Source organism: Mandrillus leucophaeus, unplaced genomic scaffold (genome assembly GCF_000951045.1).
Source record: "Mandrillus leucophaeus isolate KB7577 unplaced genomic scaffold, Mleu.le_1.0 Scaffold1504, whole genome shotgun sequence".
In the NCBI taxonomy this organism is placed as follows: Eukaryota; Metazoa; Chordata; class Mammalia; order Primates; family Cercopithecidae; genus Mandrillus; species Mandrillus leucophaeus.
Window position 1 is genome coordinate 37436 of NW_012101482.1, and position 21101 is coordinate 58536.

Genomic DNA, 21101 nt, shown 5'->3' on the forward strand with positions numbered 1-21101 from the left:
ATTCTCCTGCCTCAGTCTCCCAAGTAGCTGGGATTACAAGCACACACCACGATGCCGGCTAATTTTTGTATTTTTAGTAGAGACAGGGTTTTGCTATGTTGGCCAGTCTGGTCTTGAACTCCTGACCTCAAGTGATCAGCCCACCTTGGCCTCCCAAAGTGCTGAGATTACAGGATGAGCCACTACGCCTGGCCTTCTTTCAGTTCTATCAGTTTTTTGCTTCAGATATTTTGATGGTCTGTTATTAGGTGTGTAAATGTTTACAATTGTTATTTCTTCTTGCTATTTTGAAACTTTTATTAATATATAATGTCCTTCTTTATTTATTCTGCCCATTTTTGATTTTTTTTTTTTTTGAGACAGGGTCTTGCTTTGTTGCCCAGGCTGGAGTGCAGTGGCATGATCTCAGCCTACTATAACCTCTGCCTTCTAGGTTCATGCGATTCTCCTGCCTCAGCCTCCTGAGTAGCTGGGACTACAGACACACGCCACCATGCCTGGCAAATTTTTGTATTTTTAGTAGATACAGGGTTTCACCATGTTGGTCAGGATGGTCTTGATCTCCTGACCTTGGCCTCCCAAAGTGCTGGGATCACAGGAGTGAGCCACTGCGCCCGGCCACCATTGTTGATTTAAAGCCTATTTTGTTGATACTGATTTTCCTTAACTTGTTATGGAGTTATATCCTTATAAACTCATTGTAACTTGAAACTGTTGTAAGTAAAAAATACATTTAATACATCGAACCTATAGAACATTGTAGCTTAGCTTAGCCTTCACCTTAAATATGCTCAGAACATTTTTATTAGCCTACAGTTGGACAAATCATCTAATACAAACCCTATTTTATAATAACATATTGGACAGCTCATGTATTTTATTGTATACCTTACTGAAAGAGAAAAACAGAATCGTTATATGAGTACTCAAAATACAGTTTCTATTAAATGTGTGTCACTTTTGCACAATTGTAAATTTGAAAAATTATAAAAGTCAAACCATCATAAGTGAGTCATCCCACTATCTTCTTTTGGTTACTATTTGCAGGGAATATTTTTATCTATCCTTTCACTTTCAACCTATTTATGTCTTTGAATCTAAAGTGAGTCTGTGGTAGACAGCATATAGTTGGATTATGGTTTTATCCATTCTGCCAATCTCTGTCTTTTGATTGAAAAAATTTAATCCATTAATATTTGAAGTAATTACTGATGACAGACCTACTTCTGTCATTTTGCTATTTGTTTTTTATATACCTTATAGCTTTTTTTCATCCCTCATTTCCTGGATCATTGCCTTCTTTTGTGTTTAGTTTTTGTTTTTTTTTTAAGTATTGAAACATTTAAATTCCTTTCTCATTTCCTTTGTCATATATATATATATATATATATATATATCTCAAAGCACATATATATATTCTATAGCTATTTTATTTATGGTTACCATTGGGATCACATTTAACATCCTAAAGTGATAACACTCTAACTTGAATTTATTTATTTATTTATTTATTTTTTTGAGACAGAGTCTTGCTCTGTCACCCAGGCTGGAGTGCAGTGGTGCGATCTCGGCTCACTGCAACCTCCACCTCCTGGGTTCACGCCATTCTCCTGCCTCAGCTGCCCGAGTAGCTGGGACTATGGGTGCCTGCCACCAGGCCCAGCTAATTTTTTGTATTTTTAGTAGAGATGGGGTTTCACCACGTTAGCCAGGATGGTCTTGATCTCCTGACCTCGTGATCCACCTGCCTCGGCCTCCCAAAGTGCTGGGATTACAGACGTGAGCCACTGTGCCCAACCTCTAACTTGAATTTATACCAGTTTAACTTCAATAACAAAAACTCTGTTCCTTTAACTGCCCTGCCCCACCTCTGAAACTTTCAAACATTCGATAGAATCCAGAGTTCCAAAATAGTTACATCAGACAGATTCTGCCAGTGCAGTTGTTGTCTAGGTGGGGAGACAGATTGCTGGTGTTTTCTGTTCCACCATCTTCCCAGATGCTCTCTAGTAAAAAAATTTAACTTTGACAATTTTCTTCCCAGTATTTTCACTGCTTTTATGGAGGAGTAGATTTTTGGAGGATCTTACTTTGCCATTCTGGGAGTATTTCCTACTCCTCAATTGTTTTTTACCTTACTTATTCACTCTGATTCCTTCTTTCTCATTTCTTCCAATATGGGGAGTTGATTTTTCTCTTTCTCTTTTATATAATGTATGAGTGTGATTCTGTTATATATGTTATTTGTAATTGAAGTTATTTCCCATTTTTGCATAAATTCCCTCATTTCTTCTCCTTCTGCCTAAGAAGAACCTAATAACAGCCAAATGTGTATGATTTTATAGTTTTCTCCATCCTCTTGCAATCTCATTTAAACATGTATACATACATGTACACAGGATAATATTCACATAGAGGATTTGGGTAATTGTTTTTATTACTTTTTTTTTCACAAAATATCTTTCCCATCCAAGAATACTTCAAGTTAATATCTTCAAGGCAAAAGCTTAATTCTAATCTGTTGTTATAATGACCAAATAGTATTCCATGTTGTCATTATACCATAATTTATTTAAACCATTTCCCCAATAATGGGAATTCACTTTATATCCAGCTTTTTCTCCCTCAATGAACTACATAGTCTTCTTTCTGAAGAAAAAATGATTTGGATGATGACCATGATACTGTCTAAATTGCAGTGATTTATTTACATTGATAACTAGACATGAACTGAAATGCCCTAAACTCATACCCAAAAGTTACTGGGTGTAGAAAACTTATGCACCAATTCAAAACCCTTAGGTTATTCTTTCTTCTTAGTTTTATGTTTTTAACATGAGATGTTTTCATTAGCTTTAACATGAGCTCTACAAGAATATGAAGCTGGCTGGGCACGGTGGCTCACGCCTGTAATCCTAGCACTTTGGGAGGCTGAGGCAGGTGGACCACCTGAGGTCAAGAGTTTGGAACTAGCCTGGCCAACATGGCAAAACCTTGTCTCTACTAAAAATACAAAAATTAGCCAGGCATGGTGGCATGCGCCTATAATCCCAGCTACTCGGGAGGCTGAGGTAGGAGAATCGCTTGAACCTGGGGGTGGAGGTTGCAGTGAGCCAAGATCACACCACTTCACTCCAGCCTGGGCAAAACAGCAAAACTCCACCCAAAATATATATATGCAGCTAAGAGGATCAGAGCAGGTCTTGGAGTTTTACCTGGGTTACTACTCATCAGGCAACTATCCAAGAGGAGAGTTTGAGAAAGGGAGTCTAATTAGACGTCTGAAATCCGGTAAATCTCTTACCTGTTAAGGGATGTTGGCCAGGCTGGTCTCAAACTCCTGACCCCGAGTGATCCTCCTGCCTCAGCCTCCCAAAGTTCTGGGAATACAGGCGTGAGCCTCCATGCCCAACTTATAACCATAATTTTATAATAGGGACAAGCATAAATAATATCTTGAAATGTTTGTGACAACTCTATATTGATGCAAATATCTATGATTTCTATTTTTTTCTATAGTTGTTGCCTACATTGGCAATTTAATTATACTACATTTCAGTTGGGTGTTATTGGAAATAGAGATGTTATTTTTTCCCCATACAAGTTCATAGACAGCCTAAATTTTATGTAGGGGCCATTGATTCTTTGGATTCTGATTATGGGCACCTGCTCTAGAGGAAAAAAATATTTTGTTGGTACCTTGGCTGGTCTGAGGTCTGCCTAAGCTGCTTCTCAAGGTCTTAGTGATATTCCAAAAATCACTGTAGTCATGACCCCTAGACGCCATTCCCACGTGCTGTGGTGGACACTAGTGTTAGACCCCATTGTTCAAGTCCAGTTGGTTTCTCTCCTCTATATATTAAATCACATCTTTTATGTTTACAGAGCAATTATGAGATTCAGACATGGACTTCTGGCTAACAGCAACATCTAAGCAAGAATGAGTGCAATATTTAAGTAATTGTTGCATGCTTATTTGGTTGTTAGCATCCTAGTAAAGACTTGCACAATTCTAGAGGGAGAAAAGTAGCTGAAATGTAAGAATGGACTCTCTTTTTGTCTTTTCCCTGATTTCCTTCCCTTCCTCCTCATTCCATCTTTAGACGATTCTTTCCCCAGGATGTATTGGGTTCCTCCTGGAAAGAGCAAACTCAGTCATCTTGCAGAACTAGGCTTCTGAAAGCAGTAATGGAACAGTGACTGTTTTACTCCCCTTTGGGTATAGTCCTAGATTTCCTATTTCAAAGATGTCTTGGTAAGACTCCTGACCCTCTCTCCTAAATGAATCCTGCAATATCCTCCAGGTGACAAATGCCCCCAAGCGTATATGTTTATGTCATATTAATACATATAGCAAGTGAGGGTCAGAGTTAAACAGTCACATCAAAAGAGCTTGTGGCTCAAATTTTTTCTCTGCAGCTTCATTATCACAATTTTCTCTTTAGGAAGAACAGCCCAATACCCTTGATTCACAGAGAGAAAAAAAGGAAAACAAGCAAAACAGTAGCATGTTAACAGCATTGCAAAAACAATTCTAGTCAAACTCAATGACAAAATGATCTTTTAAAAGTCAAAGGCTCAGATGAAAGTCAAAACAAAAATCAAAAAAACAGAAAAACCCAAACTGTGTAATTTACTTTTATCTCTGGTTGTGAAAGAAAAATTGGCACTTTATGTAATCTTTTGCCTGAATTATTCAATTTGTTGACTATCTCAGGTTTTTGGTATTTGTATTATTTTGTGTTGAGAGCAAAAATCCCATCAGTGGGAATCTGTTTGCTATACTTGCGCCTTTGGAAAATATGCCTTTTCACTTGTAGCTGAAATGATTAGGGTAATGAGTTTTCCAAACCAAAAGCTTTACATCTGTTCAATTTGATGCAATCCACTTCTTGTGTTTCAGTGTTAACACATTTTATTCTTCTATTTTGCTGCTCTGGATCATTAATCTAATATTCACATGTGGTGTTTGATTTTTTTTTTTTCAAGATGGAGTCTTGCTCTGTCTCCCAGGCTGGAGTGCAGTGGCACGATCTTGGCACACTGCAACCTCCACCTCCTGAGTTCAAGCGATTCTCCTGCCTCAGCCTCCTGAGTAGCTGGGATTATAGGTGTGCGCCACCACGCCTAGCTAATTTTTGTATTTTTAGTAGACATGGGGTTTCGTCATGTTGGCTAGACCGGTCTTGAACTCCTGACCTCTTGATCTGCCCGCCTCGGCCTCCCAAAGTGCTGGGATTACAGACGTGAGCCACCGCGCCTGGCCAGGGTTTGAATTAATAAGACTTATGGTATAGTACCTGTTTATAATTATATTAAGCTGTGTAAACCCATTCTGATGTCTGTGTACTTTTCTAAATTGTATGAGATGTCTCAAATTTTAGAGAATCTAGGTTAATATTCTGTGAAGCACCAAATCAGCAGCTATTTATTGGATGTCATACTCTGGGTTTTTGCAATATGGACTATAAAGATGGATAAGACAGAGGTCCTGTCCCCAAGCAGCCAGTTATCTACTAACTGCCTTGCAACATGAACATATTCTTATGACTTGAGAAATAAAGTGAGAAATTTTATAAGACAGGCTCAGAAAGCATACATGATCGATTTCGATTCTTTTTATTTTTCTAAAAGATAATATTGCTAATTCATACCATTTTAATTCTATAATAAATGCAACATTTTTTTCATAAAGTTTTCTTTACAAGGACAAAAATATATTTTAATTTAAAGGTCTATCTTGGAACTTCTATTTTTAAACAGATTAAACTGCTTCATTTTAAAATTTAATAATTATCTTGAATCAGTTGAACAGAGCCTTTAGTTTTCAATTTTGTCTGTAGAGTATGGGAAGGCCAACATTGCTGTTGCTGGTATTAATGGGAATGTTATCACCTCAGGAAGTGGGAGATATAAAATTTTGTAATTTTCTCATTGGAATTGCCTCCAAATTCCTCCATTGTTTTTTAAGTAATCAAGCTCAGAGAGTTTGTTTTGTTGTGGCTATATGTTTGTAGATGTGCACTCAACATAATCCTCTAGAATGTGCATTTCAGGAGACTGATTTATGATGTCCTGATAGCTGTTAAGCCACAGTAACTATGTTACCATATAATGTGTCCTTTAAAGTAAACGAAAAATTTTTTAAATGAATAATATGGGAGGTTGCTGTGGGAAAGAAATGAAGACTTGTTCGGGTGTGGTGGCTCATGCCACACCCAGCAACTTGAACCTGGGAGGTTGAAGTTCAAGTGAGTCGAGATCTCACCACTGTACTCCAGTCTGGGCAACACAGTGAGACCTTGACTCAAAAAAAAAAAAAAAAAAAAAAAAAAAAAAAAAAAATCCTAGCACTTTGGGAGGCTGAGGTGGGTGGATTGCTTGAATTCAGGAGTTTGAGACTAGCCTGGCCAACATGGCAAAACCCCATCTCTACAAAAAATACAAATAGTCGGGCATGGTGAGGAGCGCCTGTAGTCCCAGCTACTCGGGAGGCTGAGGTGGGAGAAGCACTTGCGCCTGGGAGGTTGAGTTGAAGTGAGCCAAGATCTCACCATTGCACTCCAGCCTGGGCAATGGAGTGAAACCTTGACTCAAAGAATCCCCCAAAACAAAAGACAAAACCCCAAATCCATAGAAATGGAAACCTTACATCTAAAGTTTTTTTCCTAGAGTTTCTCTAGCTTGTTCTAGAGATTGGGTAATGGCCAAACAATCATATCACAGCCAATCATGAGAAGCAGTGAAGCAGAAAATGCCTGGGGACACATCAAACACCATTAACTTCCCCGTAGAGTTGGCCCTACAGGTGCCAACTTTCTCCCTCTTCAGCTGAGCTTCTGTGTCTTCCCTCTATCCACTCGCAGTGCCTTCCCTCTGAAGATCTGTTTAAAGCATTCCAGTCATTAAGAAAATGTGGCACATATACACCATGGAATACTATGCAGCCATAAAAAAGGATGAGTTCATGTCCTTTGTAGGGACATGGATGAAGCTGGAAACCATCATTCTTAACAAACTATCACAAGAGCAGAAAACCAAACACTGCTTGTTCTCACTCATAGCTGGGAATTGAACAATGAGAACACTTGGACACAGGATGGGGAACCTCACACTCTGGGGCCTGTCGTGGGGTGGGAGGAGGGGTAGGGATAGCATTAGGAGATATACCTAATGTAAATGACTAGTTAATGGGTGCAGCACACCAACATGGCACATGTATACGTATGTAACAAACCTGCATGTTGTGCACATGTACCCTAGAACTTAAAATATATAAAAAAAAGAAAGATAATAAATGAGGCAATTCTTTAAAAAAAACATGCCAGTCATGTCAGTCCCTCCAGGGGTGCTGTTCCACTTGTATGTGTCTAGTCGGCCATCTTGCCCTCTCTCTAATTTCTTTATTGTTAAAGAGAAAACATGAAATCTAACTTCTTAACAAAGTTTTGAGTATACATTACACTTGTTAATGTGCCCATTGTTGTACAGCAGATCCCCAAAACTTTTTCATTTTGCACGCCTGAAACTCTATACCCATTGGTTAGCAACTCCTCGTTTCCCCTTCTGCCCAACTTCTGGCAACCATCATTGCACTTTCCGCTTCTATGAGTTTGACTATGTTTGATACTTTAGGTAAGTGGAATCATGCAGTATTTGCACTTTTGTGACTAGCTTATTTTACTTAGCATAATGTCCTCAAGTTTCCTCCATACCGTATGATATGACAGAATTTCCTTCTTTGTTGAGGTTGCTGCTGCCTTTATAGAAGAAGCCACTGCAAGACTTGTCAGTGGAGCTAGTCTAACAGTCTGGCACATGATAAGAACTCAGAAAATACTAGCCAGAAAGGTTAGGAGGAGTCTACTTGCGCCCTTTTCCCCTTTGCTTTGACCCATGTACTACAATTTCTCTTTCGTGCTGACTCCCACATCCCTCACCAAAAAACAAGCCAGACTTATGACAGAGAAACTGGTCACATTTTTTAGTTTATTTTAAAAGCTTTTTTAAAAAATATTAATTTTATTATTTATCAAAATTATATATCTACTATTTAAGCAGCATAGAAAACTGGAAGCATAAAGCAAGAAGGAAAAAAATCATTCCAAATTACCCTACCCAGAAAGAAACCATGTTTAATAATATGAACTAAACATCCTTCCACACCCAGGAGTGTTTTATCTTTTAGCAATTAATAATAAATATAAAAGGTAAATATACCTTTTATCTTTCAAATCAATGAAATAAATATATATACCTAGGTTTAAATAAATATATATACCTAGGTATATATTTATATACTAAACATACCTAGAAGGTATATTTATTAGAAGATAAAAGGTATATTTATTAAAAGAAAGAAATGACATGTCTTATGTGTATTTTAAGGAGACTAGAAGTTCATTTTAAATGTTTCCTTTTGAGTATGTAGAACATGCCTTTCCTTACAATCTTATTCTCCATAAAAATCTTCCTTTGCAGAGTCAGAGAGTAAAAAGGAAAACAGTTGCTCAACTTGATTCTGACTTATGATAGATTTTAAGTTTAGAGGATTCTGAGTTAGAGAGGGTTATCTAAATGAGCCTTTTACAAATACATTAAGGACCACAATACCCAGCTGGTATAATCCAGGCTTTTGTATGCAAACCTGCCCTGTTAGTCCTAGAATTCATTACTCCCATACTCAAATCTTAATTATTACTACATAATTACTCCCAATAAACTACATAGGGCTGAAAGTCCACTGAGATCTCATCACCTTCATAAGTGGTGAAATTTAAAACAAACCACTAGTGAGGCAGTGGATTTTACAATAAATCCTTTACTTATTGAACATGTTGCTCCAGTAAGTAATTTTTTATACTCTCATCATTATAGAATTTATTTTTACCACTGTTGGCATGAAAAACAAATAATTTCTATATGTGTTAAATTTTGGCTAAATATGTAAAATGTGTTCCAATTCCAAATTCTTTTTAAAAAATATTCTATAGCACTAAGTGCCTTTGTATAATAGAGACTGAATACGTATTTTTAAATGACTAATGTTTTAAAATGCTTACTTTTTAAAAAAATTATAACTCCCAGCATTGTTTTATTGTACAAGTAAGCAAAACTAAGTAATTCAACTTTGAATTTTGTTCCTATATAAATCAGTAACTATTCCCTTTATAAATGGATACATTATAGAATCCAGAAGAAAAAAGCAGAATGAAAGCTTACTTTGGGTCTTTGCCTCAATTTTCCTACCTATGTAACTTGGATACAAATCTCTCCCCTGTCTAGTTCACAGAGTTTTTGTGAGTCACGAATGAGATAATAATAATAGCAAAAACTTCTATATCACATACTATGTGCTGGACATTGTGTAAACATTGTTTTATCTTTAAACCCATTACACAGTTATTATTATTTCCATTTTACAGATAAGGAAACTGATAAACAGAGGAGTTCAATAACTTGCCAAAGGCCACATAAATATAAAATAGTAAGCCAGGATTTTGAATCGGACTGTGGAAACAACATACTATGTACAGAAAAGTGTTTAACAAACTTGAAGACACTATATGCATTTTAATTATTGTTATTATTCAATCATTCATAATTCTAGGATGGATGATTTTATGGGGCAAGGTGTAGTTCTTTCACAATCTATAAAAAAATGCCTGACAGATGCTGCTACAGCTGCAATGTTAAATCTCACTTAATTCTATGGAATGTGAATAATTGATTTACAAAAAAATTGACCCCTCACTGTTTTAAAAGCATTGTCACAGTAAGTAGTTTCTTGAATGAATGAATTGCAACTTGTTATGAGCCTTTACTTATGATTTAAACGTCTTAAAACCAAGTATGAATGTGCATTTAGTAATAAGATAGAGACAATTACATATATACATATATGTAATGTGAAAGCTTGAAGCTTGGCAAAATACATCACCAAGAGAATCAGGGTTGCATTAGAAAACGTTTAGTCTAGAATATATACAATTATATAGAAAATAAACTCCCAAGCCTCGTATTTCTCTTGACAAGAATAGCTAGCTTTTACTTAACTCTGATAATTTGCATGGCATTGCACAAAATAGTTACATATTTTTGTATAACTTAGCAAGACACTGGCTTCACTGTGCCTTCAATATATCTGTAAAGACTTTTTACAAATGTTATAAATCACTCATTAAGAAAATGTGTCTTTTGTTTCCTGATTTTCTCTTATGAGAAGTAGAATAGTTACCATGTTTAGGTTTGGTTTACAGTTAGTTAAGACCTGAATAGAAAATCAAATACCACATGTTTTCACTTATAAGTGGGAGCTAACTGATGAGAACACATGGACACATAGAGGGAAACAACACACACTGGGGTCTATCAGAGGGTGGAGGGTGGGAGGAGGGAAAGAATCAGGAAAAATAACTAATGGGTACTAGGTTTAATACTTGGGTGACGAAATAATCTGTACAACAACCCCCCATGACACAAGTTTATCTATGTAATATACCTGCACATGTACCCATGAACTTAAAATAAAAGTTAAAAAAAAGAAGCTTAAATCTTCATAGAGAGACCCTGTCTTCAGTTTTGTGTTTTCTCTTAGCTTACTGTAACCCTCTTACGGATCTTCCTAAGTACACAATATCCTTTCAAATTAGTTTTTCCCAGAAATCATTCTGGCAAAATGTTTCTTCTTAGGTGAATTATCTAGAATAGAGAATGATCTTCATTATTCCACTCTGCTGATGTAGTCCTGACCCGAGTTGACTACCTTCCTGGTACAGCCAGGAATAGGCACCAAAAATTTCCAGTCTAATTGGTCCCTCTGTGAGGGCTCACAACCCATTTTTTCCCAATGCAAAATGCTGCCTTTATTTACACGAAATATGAAAAAAGTTGTTGTAATATCACTTGGATCTCTTTTTATTTTTTAACCTCAAATAATTTTTGGGGGTGAGTACACTTAAAATCTGCTTTCTTAGCAATTTTCAAAGTGTACAGGGCATTATTATTAACTATAGTCACCATGCTGTACAATAGGCTGCTTGATCTTACTTCTCCTGTCTAACTGAAATTTTGGATCCTTTTACCAACATATCGCAATCCTCACCCTTACAGCCCTAGTACATGGTAACCATCATTTTACTCTCTGCTTCTATGAGTTCAACTTTTTAAGATTCCACATATAAGTGAAATCATGTGGTTTTTGTCTTTTGGTGCTTAGTTTTCACTTAACAGAATGTTCTCTAGGTTCATCTGTCTTGTCATAAATGACAAAATTTCCTTCTTTTTAAAAGCCAGATAGTATTTCATTGTGTGTATATACTACATGTTCTTTATCCATTCATCCATTGACGGACATTTTTGTTGACTCCATATCTTCGCTATTGTGAATAATGCTGCAGCGAACATGGGAGTATAGATTTCTCTTCAACACTTTGATTTTACATCCTTTGGATATATAGCCAGTAATGGGGTTGTTGGATCATTTTGTAATTCTATTTTTATTTTTTGGGAGAAATGTCCGTACTGTCTTCCATAATGGCTATACTAATTTACAACCCTATCAACAGTGTGCAAGTGCTCCCTTTTCTCCACATCCTCACCAGCACTTGTTATTTTCTGTTTTTTCATTTTTTGTTTTTGTTTTAGTAATAGCCATCCTAACAAGTATGAGGTAATAACTCATTGTGGTTTTAATTTGCATTTCTCTGATGGCTAGAGATCTTGAACCTTTTTTTCATATACCTGTTGGCCATTTGTATGTTTTTTTTTTGAAAATGTCTATTTAGGGCCTTTTCCCACTTTTAAATTTAGTTATTGTTTCCTAACTACTAAATAAAATTCCTTTTGTATTTTGAATATTAACCCCTTATCAGATGTGTGGTTTGCAAATATTTTCTCCCATTTTGTAAGCTATTTCTTTGCTGTGTTGACTGTTGCCTGTGCAGAAGCTTTTTAGTTTGATGTAATCCCATTTGTCTATTTATACTTTTGTTGCCCTTGCCATTGGGATCATATTCAAAAAATTATTAACCAGACCAATGTCACTGAGCTTTTCCCCTATGTATTCTTCTAGTAGTTTTATAGTTTTAGGTTTTCAATGCAAGTTTTTAATTCATTTTGAGTTAATTTTTTGTATGGTGTAAAATAAAAGGCTAATCTCATTCTTCTAAATCTTTATATCCAGTTTTCTCAACACTATTTATTGAAGAGACTATTGTTTCCCCATTGTGTATTCATGACATCTTTGTTGAAAATCAATTGACCATCAATGTGTGGATTTATTTCTGGATTCTTCATTTGATTACATTGGTTTATATGTTTATATGCCAATATCATGCTTTTTTGATTACTATAGCTTTGTAGTGTATTTGGAAATCAAGTAGTGTGAAACCTTCAGTTTTCTTTTTGCTCAATTTTTTTTTTGATTGTTTATTTTTTGTATGTTTCCATATGACTTCTAGGATTTTTTGTATTTCTTTGAAAAATGTTATTAGAATTATAATAGGGATTGCACTGAATCTGTAGATCACTTTGCATAGTATGAATATTTTAATCAGATTAATTCTTCCAAACCATGAATACAGGATATTTTTCTATTTATTTGTGTTTCCTTTAACTTCTTTCATCAATGCTTCATCATTTTCAGTGTAAGATCTTTCACCTCCTTGGTTAAATTTATTCCTAAGTATTTTTTTTTTTTGTAGCTGTTGTAAATGTGATTGTTTTCTTGATTTCTTTTTTTATATAGTTTGTTGTTAATGTATAAAAGCAGAACTGGTTTATTTTTATTTTTAATTTTATTTTATTTTTCTCTCCTTCATTTCTGATTGAAACAACTGATTTTTTATGTTGATTTTGAAAATACTACTTTTACTACTTTTCTGCATGTGCTTATTCTAACAGGTTTCCTTGTGGAATCTTTAGGTTTTTCTAAATATAAGATCATGTTGTTGCAAACAGAGACCATTTAACTTCTTTCTTTCCAATTTGATTGCCTTTTATTTCTTTCTCTTGCTTAATTGCTCTGGTTAGGACTTCCAGTACTATGTTGACTAGTAGTGGCAAGAGCAGGCATCCTTGTTCTCTTCCTGATCTTAGAGGATGGCTTTTCTCTTTTCCCATTGCGTATGTTGTTAGCTGTGGATTTGTGGTAGATGGCCTTTATTGTGTTGAAGTACATTTCTTCTATACCTAATTTGTTGTAGGCCTTACCATGAAAGGATGTTTAATTTTCTCAAGTGTTTTTTCTGTCTTTTGAGATGGTCATATGGTTTTTGTCTTTCATTCTGTTAAGGTGATGTATCACATTTATTAATTTGTGTATGTTGAAACATCCTTGCATCCCAGGTATAAATTCCACTTGATCATGGTAAATGATCTTTTGAATGTGCTGTTGAATTCAGTTTGCCAGCATTTTGTTGAGGATTTTTGTATCTATATTCATGAAAGTTATTAACTTGTAATTTTCTTCTCTTGTAGTGTCTTCGTCTGGCTTTGGTATCAGGGCAATGCTGGCTTTGTAAAATGTGTTTACAAATATTCGTTTTTCTTCAGTTTTTTGGAAGAGTTTGAGAAGAATTGGTATTAGTTCTTTAAATGTTCTGTGGAATTAATAGTGAAGCCGTCAGGTCCTGGACTTTTCTGTGATGAAAGACTTTTTATTACTGGTTCTTTCACTCACGTCAGTGAGAAGAGACCACCAAACAGGCTTTGTGTGAGCAACAAGGCTATTTATTTCACCTGGGTGCAGGTGGGTTGAGTCCGAAAAGAGAGTCAGCAAAGGGAGATGGGGTGGGGCCGCTTTATAAGATTTGGGTGGGTAGTGGAAAATTCCAGTCAAAGGGGGTTGTTTTCTGGAGGGCAGGGGTGGGGGTCACAAGGTACCCAGTGGGGGAGCTTTTGAGCCAGGATGAGTCAGGAGAAGGAATTTCACAAGGTAATGTCATCAGTTAAGGCAGGGACAGGCCATTTTCCCTTCTTTTGTGATTCTTCATTTACTTCAGGTCATCTGGATGTATACTTGCAGGTCACAGAGGATATGATGGCTTAGCTTGGGCTCAGAGGTCTGACAGATTCAATATCCTTTCTCATTATTGGGCTGTTCAGGTTTTCTGTTTTTTCATGAGTCGGTCTTGGTAAGTTGTATGTACCCAGGAATGTATGCATTTCTTCTAGGTTATCTAATTTGTTGTTGTATAATTCATAGTAATCTCTTATGATCCTTTGCATTTATGTGGTGTCGATTATAAGGTTTTCTCTTCTGAGTTTTCTTTTTCTTAGCATCCTATTCTCATTTATGGATGCAATACCTATTTAAATCTATATATCTTGCCTCATAGGAGACAGTCATGGTTTAGAGTTATTTTCATGGCATAGCTATTAATTGCTCATTGTTATCATTCTTTAAATTTTCTCGGGTAGGATGATAAATTACATGATCACTTTACTCTGAAGTTATTGATGATTTTTTAAAAAGTTCTCTTCTGTCTTGAACTATTTCTATTTTTTCAGAGTGACATTTTCAGTTATTATTAACCTTATCTGTGGTACCAATAGCCATGCCAGTTTTCTCGGTTTTCAGACCACTTGTGTAATTTTTTAAGAGATAGATGACTATTTTTCTTTTTTTTTTCTTTTTAATGGTGGTAATTTCCTGGCCATCTTGTATTCTGTGTCTGTGGGTGGAGTGAGGAGCAATTGTCTCATATACAGATCTTTAATGTCTCCCTTTTTTAGTTCCAGTTTTTGTTCTTCTTCTCTGCCTTATCTGCCAACTCCAGCCCGGAACGTCTCCTAGGTTCTGCTGGGCAAATTGACTTCATCCTCTTTCATAAACTTCAAAATTTTTTGCATGCTGTTTTTGGATGGTGGAAATTTGCTAAAAATATTTATGTACTGATGGAAGCCCCTCTCTATGCTCTTTGCTGTTATGAGTTTATGCTTTTTTCCCCTTTACTATTCTTTTTTTGGTGAGGTGTCAGGAGGGAGGATATATGCTTAATCAAACATCTTGAATAGGAAAATAGTTGTACCTTTTTTTTTTTTTGAGACAGAGTCTTGCTCTGTTGCTCAGGCTGGGGTGCAGTGGTGTGATCTCAGCTCACTGCCAACCTCCTCCTCCCGAGTTTAAGCAATTCTTCTGCCTCAGCCTCCCGAGTAGCTGGGATTACAGGTGCCCGCCACCATACCCAGCTAATTTTTGTATTTTCAGTAGAGATGGGGTTTCACCATGTTGGCCAGGGTGGTCTCAAACTCCTGACCTAGGTGATCCGCCCGCCTTAGCCTCCCAAAGTGCTGGGATTACAGGTGTGAGCCACTGCGACCTTTATTTTCTTTTATAATTAGTATAATGATGCCTTCTCTATTTATTTTTCTGGCAGAGGTTTCTGGTTGAACACCAGTATTCTTTCTCCTTCATTTGTAATTGATCCCACTCCCCATTTTTATCTGGGCACATGTCAAACTGGAATAATCCTAGCCTGTCATGCAACTAGATGTGGCCATGTGATGAAGTTCTGGATAATGGGATATATGTGGAAGGGTCTTGTAGCAGCTGGAACTGTTCTTAAGAAATAGTAAGAGTGTGCCCTTGTCCTCTTTACTACTTCTCCACCCTTCTGTCTGGACCATAGGTTTCGCTGTCTTGGGCCATGAAGTTAGGGTTACATAAAGAGCCTATGTTTCTGGCACCACGGGATCCAATTCCTGTCCTGGACCACTCATCTAGACTATTATAGGGCAGAAAAATTTTGTTCTGCTTAGAGCAATGTTATATTCAGTTTTCCTTCACTACAGCCAAACCAAACCTAACTAACACAACCTTAAAAGATAAGGGTAGAAGTGGTTTGTAAACTATAAAGGGGTACTCAAATGTCAGATATTATCATACCTTACTCCAGATTCGATTTTGAGCTCTGCCTCTGAACTGGCTACTTTTCAACTTTCAAATCTTTTTATCACCAACAGCTGGATTAAAGTAGAATAAAATATATTCATCTATTAAATGATTATGTAGTTGTTCTTTAAAATAATCTCAAAACCACAAAAGTAAAGAAAAAGTGTTAGAATATTTCAGTACATTAATCTCCCTAATAAGGAGCTTATAAAAGTAGAAAAAACACCCCTAAAAGTCAGTAGGAAAAATCTTCCAAGGATATGAAACTGAAGACAAAATGCAAATGGTCCTTAAATATATGAAAAGGTGCTCAACTTCACTGGCAACAAGTTAAATGCAAATGAAAAATCACCCTATAATATAATTTCTCACCTATCAGATTAGCAAAAATCCAAAAGTTTGACACTGTTCTCTGTTGATGAGACTGAAAAAGCAGACATCCTCACACACTGTTGGCGAGAATGCAAAATGGTATTTCTCGACGATGGGGGAATTTGACAATAGCTGCCAAAATTCTGAAAGCATTTATCCGTTTACCTAGCAATTCTACTTCTGGGAATCTATTGTACATTTCAGGCATATGTACAGGTTACTTATTACAGCAATATAATAGCAAAAAGTTGAAAACAGTTCAAATATTTATTAAAGGGAGGTTTTTAAAATAAATCCCAGTACAACATACAATGGAATGTTATGTGGCAGTAAAGGAAACAATGAAGCTCTCCAAATGCTACTATGGGAAAATTCCTAGGATTTTTTTTTTTTTTTTTTTGGTGGTGGGGAACGGAGTCTTGCTCTGTCGCTCAGGCTGGATGGAGTGCAGTGGAGCGATCTCGGCTCACTGCAAGCTCCACCTCCCGGGTTCACACCATTCTCCTGCCTCAGCCTCTGGAGTAGCTGGGACTACAGGTGCCCACCACTATGCCCGGCTAATTTTTTGTATTTTTAGTAGAGACAGGGTTTCACCGTGTTAGCCAGGATGGTCTCAATCTCCTGACCTTGTGATCCACCCACCTCGGCCTCCCAAAGTGCTGGTATTACAGGCGTGAGCCACCACGCCCGACCCCTAGGATGTTTTCTATCTTGCATTTTTCAAATGATCTCTTAATATTCAGTGGTTTCTTTGGCTAGATGGAGGGAATGAGCCTTTTGTTATTCAAATATGGGCTTCCATCAAAGGCATAAGCCCAAAAGCTGATAACCTCTAAATAAAATAATATAATTGAAACTGATAAAAAGATGTGGTCAAAATATATGGGTGTATTACATATTACTATAAATACAGACCTTGTGATATTTCATTATATGCTTTTTAGCTTCTTCCTCTCATGAACTATTAAGAATTATCTTAAGAACTATTTTTAACATAATCCTCTACATTGGCTCTAAGTAATGGAAATTACTCAGAAGACATAGTTTCAGATCTGAAATTTATACATAATGGCTATGCACCTCTAGGCAGATTTCTTAGCCTTCTAAAAATTGAGTTTTCTCATGTATAATATAGATATGATTTCATATAACTAGGCCTTGAAACTGAGGTAATTGTGAATAAGAGAATCTTGTTTAAGCAACAACAATAAAAGCAATGAATCTTTATACAGACAAGAGAATACTGAATAAAAAAGAAAATGTAGAGACTCCTAAAATCCCATCATATAACGCACGTCAACATTTTTGTTTATATCGGGCCAACCAGGCAAATTTCTGGCTTGAAGACATTGGAAAAGCCATGGATGTAGTTTTGCCCAAAAGAGCCAACTATGGGCGACGATAATATCGGAGGCTCTGAGCTGCTCCTGAACTGTTGACATAGACAGGATTACAAATCTTTGCAAAATTGTGTTTTTAAAACAAGATCATTGTATATAAATTGTTTTGTGACTTCCTACTTTTATTTATTATATTATGAGCATCATCCCATGTGATTAGTCTTCTGAAGCATCTTTCATGTACCTAAATATTCTATTGTTTGTTCCATATATTTAGAACAGTACTTTTTGCTGAATATTTAGATGATTTCTATCTTTTAAAAAGTGTAAACTATGCAAAGATCAAGATCCCCGTAGATAAATCCACATTCACAAATATGATTATTTCCTTAGGATAAATTTCTAGAAATGACTTGACAATGTCAAAGAATTTGCACGTTGAAAAGATTTTTTTTTGGATCCATATTGCCCTGCCCTACTGGGATCCGAAAGAAAAGGTGATTACCAGTTTATAGGTCCACCAGCTATGTATGCAGAGTATGTATTTTCCACACATTTTCCCAGGACACGAATACTCTTCCTCTGTAAGTATTTGTAGCTTGATTTCATTATCCTACACATATACATACTTACATGCACATATGTGTATGATTGCATATCTAAATTTTTTCTTACAGTAAGTATACTTTATCTTATAAACAAATACTAAATGAATTTGCAAACATCTGCTCCTGATGTGTCCACCCTTAAATGTGCTTGTCTTTACTTCCCAGGTGCCTGCATGAACATCACCCACAGCCAGTGTCAGATGCTGCCCTACCACTCCACACCGACACCTCTCCTGTCAGTTGTCAGAAACATGGAAATGGAGAAGTTCCTTAAGTTTTTCACATATCTCCATCGCCTCAGTTGCTATCAACATATCATGCTGTTTGGCTGTAGTCTCGCCTTTCCTGAGTGCATCATTGATGGCGATGACAGGTATTTGGGAACCCAAATTATTCAGTGATAAGAGTTGGTTATAGCAGAAGTATCTATCCTAGGAGAAAAAAAAATTATCCAAACGACTCCCTTGCATTTTGGTTGTTATTAAAGGAGTAAAAAAACCCCACATTAGTCATGGCTAGTTCTAATTCTTTGAAAATGGAAATGTTTTGAAAATCTGGAATAATTTTATTTATGGGAAAAAATTATTCACAATGTTAGATTGATGCTATCAGAGGAATACCATAATAGCTGTTCCAGTGAGGATAGACAACACACTCAAAGGGGTGATAAGAGAGTTTCTTGAAGAGACTATTTATGGAGCTGTGGGCAGGGTTAAGAGAACAAGTAAGTGATAGGAGGCACCAGGATCTCATGATACGGAGATATAGTTCCACCACCCAAGATGGAAGGGGAATAACGGCCAGTAGCACCTAGAGAGAGTTGTATCTATGGGTGAAGGATCTCGGACAGGCCAGGTGCTATGACCCTAGGCAGAGGAGCATGGCCGCTGCCAACCCTTCAGTCTTGCAGTGAGAGAGAAGGAGGGATAAATACCCTGACCTCACTTACCTCCCACCCTCCCATCTGCCAGTGCCTCTCACCAAATGAAGTTATCCACAACCAGAGGACAAGGGTGCATAATTCATGTGAGCATGGTGGATGAGATCCAGAATTTCAACTAAATCTCATCAGTTCAAAAGTCCCAAATCTTATACTTTAAAGCAAGTATCAACCATACCTAGATGTTGGGTGGTTCTTCCACTCAACACTGGGAGGCAGAGCAGGGCGAGAAGGGCAAAGTGTAGACACAGAGGGATAGACAGAGGCTCTCCAGCATGATATCAAACAGGATCAGGGAAAATTTCAATAAGTACATCAATCAAAAGTATGTGATGGAATTTTTGGAATATTAAGTATACACTTAAAAAAATTTCAAAACATGTGTTACTTATTCACACATAACACCAATTATTTTCTGAATTAAAATGTTACAAAGTTTTAGAATAGTAATACAAGAATAAGTTTCATTTTTTCTGTGTGTTTGAATTCTTATTTATGTTAAATTGGCAGATAAAATTGCATGCATTTATTGTGTAAACATGATGTTTTGAAGTATACATACATGATGGAATGGTTAAATCTAGCTGATTAACAAATACATCACCTCACATTGTACCATTTTTGTGGTAAGAACACTTTACATCCATCGTCTTAGCATTTTTTAAGAATACTACACATACACACATACATATATACACATATGTGTGTACATATATATACAGACACATACATATATGTATGTGTGTATATGTATGTGTATACATGTGTATATATACATTCATATGTGTACATATATGTGTGTATATATGTACATATTTGTCTATATATACATACACACTTAGAGACAGGGTCTAGCTGTATTGTCCAGGCTGGCCTCAAGCTCCTGGGCTCAAGCAATCCTCCTGCTTCAGCCTCCCAAGTAGCTGGGAGTGTAGGCACACACCACTATGACCACTTAAGAATACAATATATTTATCAATAACTATAGTCACCATGCTATATAAAAGATCTCTTTAACTTATTCCCCCTAGGTAACTGTAATTTTGTGTCATTTGACCAACATTTCCCCAGTCTTCACCCTTGAACTTCCCTAGCCTCTTTTAGCCTTTATTCTACTCTCTATTTCAATTAGATCAAATTTTAAATATTTTATATATAAATGAGATCCTGTGGTATTTGTCTTTCTGTGCCTGACTTACTCCACTTAACAAAGTGTCCTCCAGGTTGATCCATGTTCTGGCAAATAACAGGATTTTTTCTTTTTTATGGCTGAATAGTATTCCATTGTATATGTGTGTGTGTGTATCACATTTTCTTCATGCATTCATTGGTTAATGGATACTTAGGTTGATTCCATATATTGACTATTGTTCCATTGTCTCTCTCTCCCCCACCTGGGACCTTCCTATTCTGGGAGACACAGTAATATTCAAATTAGGCCAATTAACAACTCTACAATGGCCTCTAAGTGTTCAGGTGAAGGGAAGAGTGGCGTATCTCTCACTTTAAATGAAAAGCTAGAGATGATTAAGCTTAGTGAGGAAGGCATGTTGAAAACCAAGATATGCTGAAAGCTAGGCCTCTTGCACCCAATGGTTAGCCAATTGTGAATGCAAAGCAAAAGTTCTTGTAGGCAACAAACAGTGCTACACCCGTGAACACACAAATGATAAGAAGGCAAAACAGCCTTATTGCTGATATGGAGAAAGTTTTTGTGGTGTGGATGGAAGATCAAAACAGCCACAACATTCTCTTAAGCCGAAGCCTAATCTAGAGCAAGATCGTAACTCTTCAATTTTGTGAAGTCTGGAAGAGGTGAGGAAGCTGGAGAAGAAAAGTTTGATGCTAGCAGAGATTGGTTCATGAGATTTAAGGAAAGAAACCATCACCATGACATAAATGTGCAAGATGATGTAACAAGTGTTCATTTAGAAGCTGCAGCAAGT

The 21101-nt window shown here is 36.5% G+C and overlaps 1 protein-coding gene across 4 annotated transcripts in view; it reads left to right on the forward strand.

Moving 5' to 3' along the window:
• CORIN (corin, serine peptidase) overlaps window positions 1-21101 on the forward strand; it is a 222459-nt gene that overhangs the window by 29868 nt on the left and 171490 nt on the right. For all 4 annotated transcript variants that reach the window (XM_011975028.1, XM_011975029.1, XM_011975030.1 and 1 more), the window contains one exon: window positions 18381-18588. In XM_011975028.1, the coding sequence (XP_011830418.1) occupies window positions 18381-18588 (208 nt within the window). The remainder of the gene's footprint in view (window positions 1-18380; window positions 18589-21101) is intronic.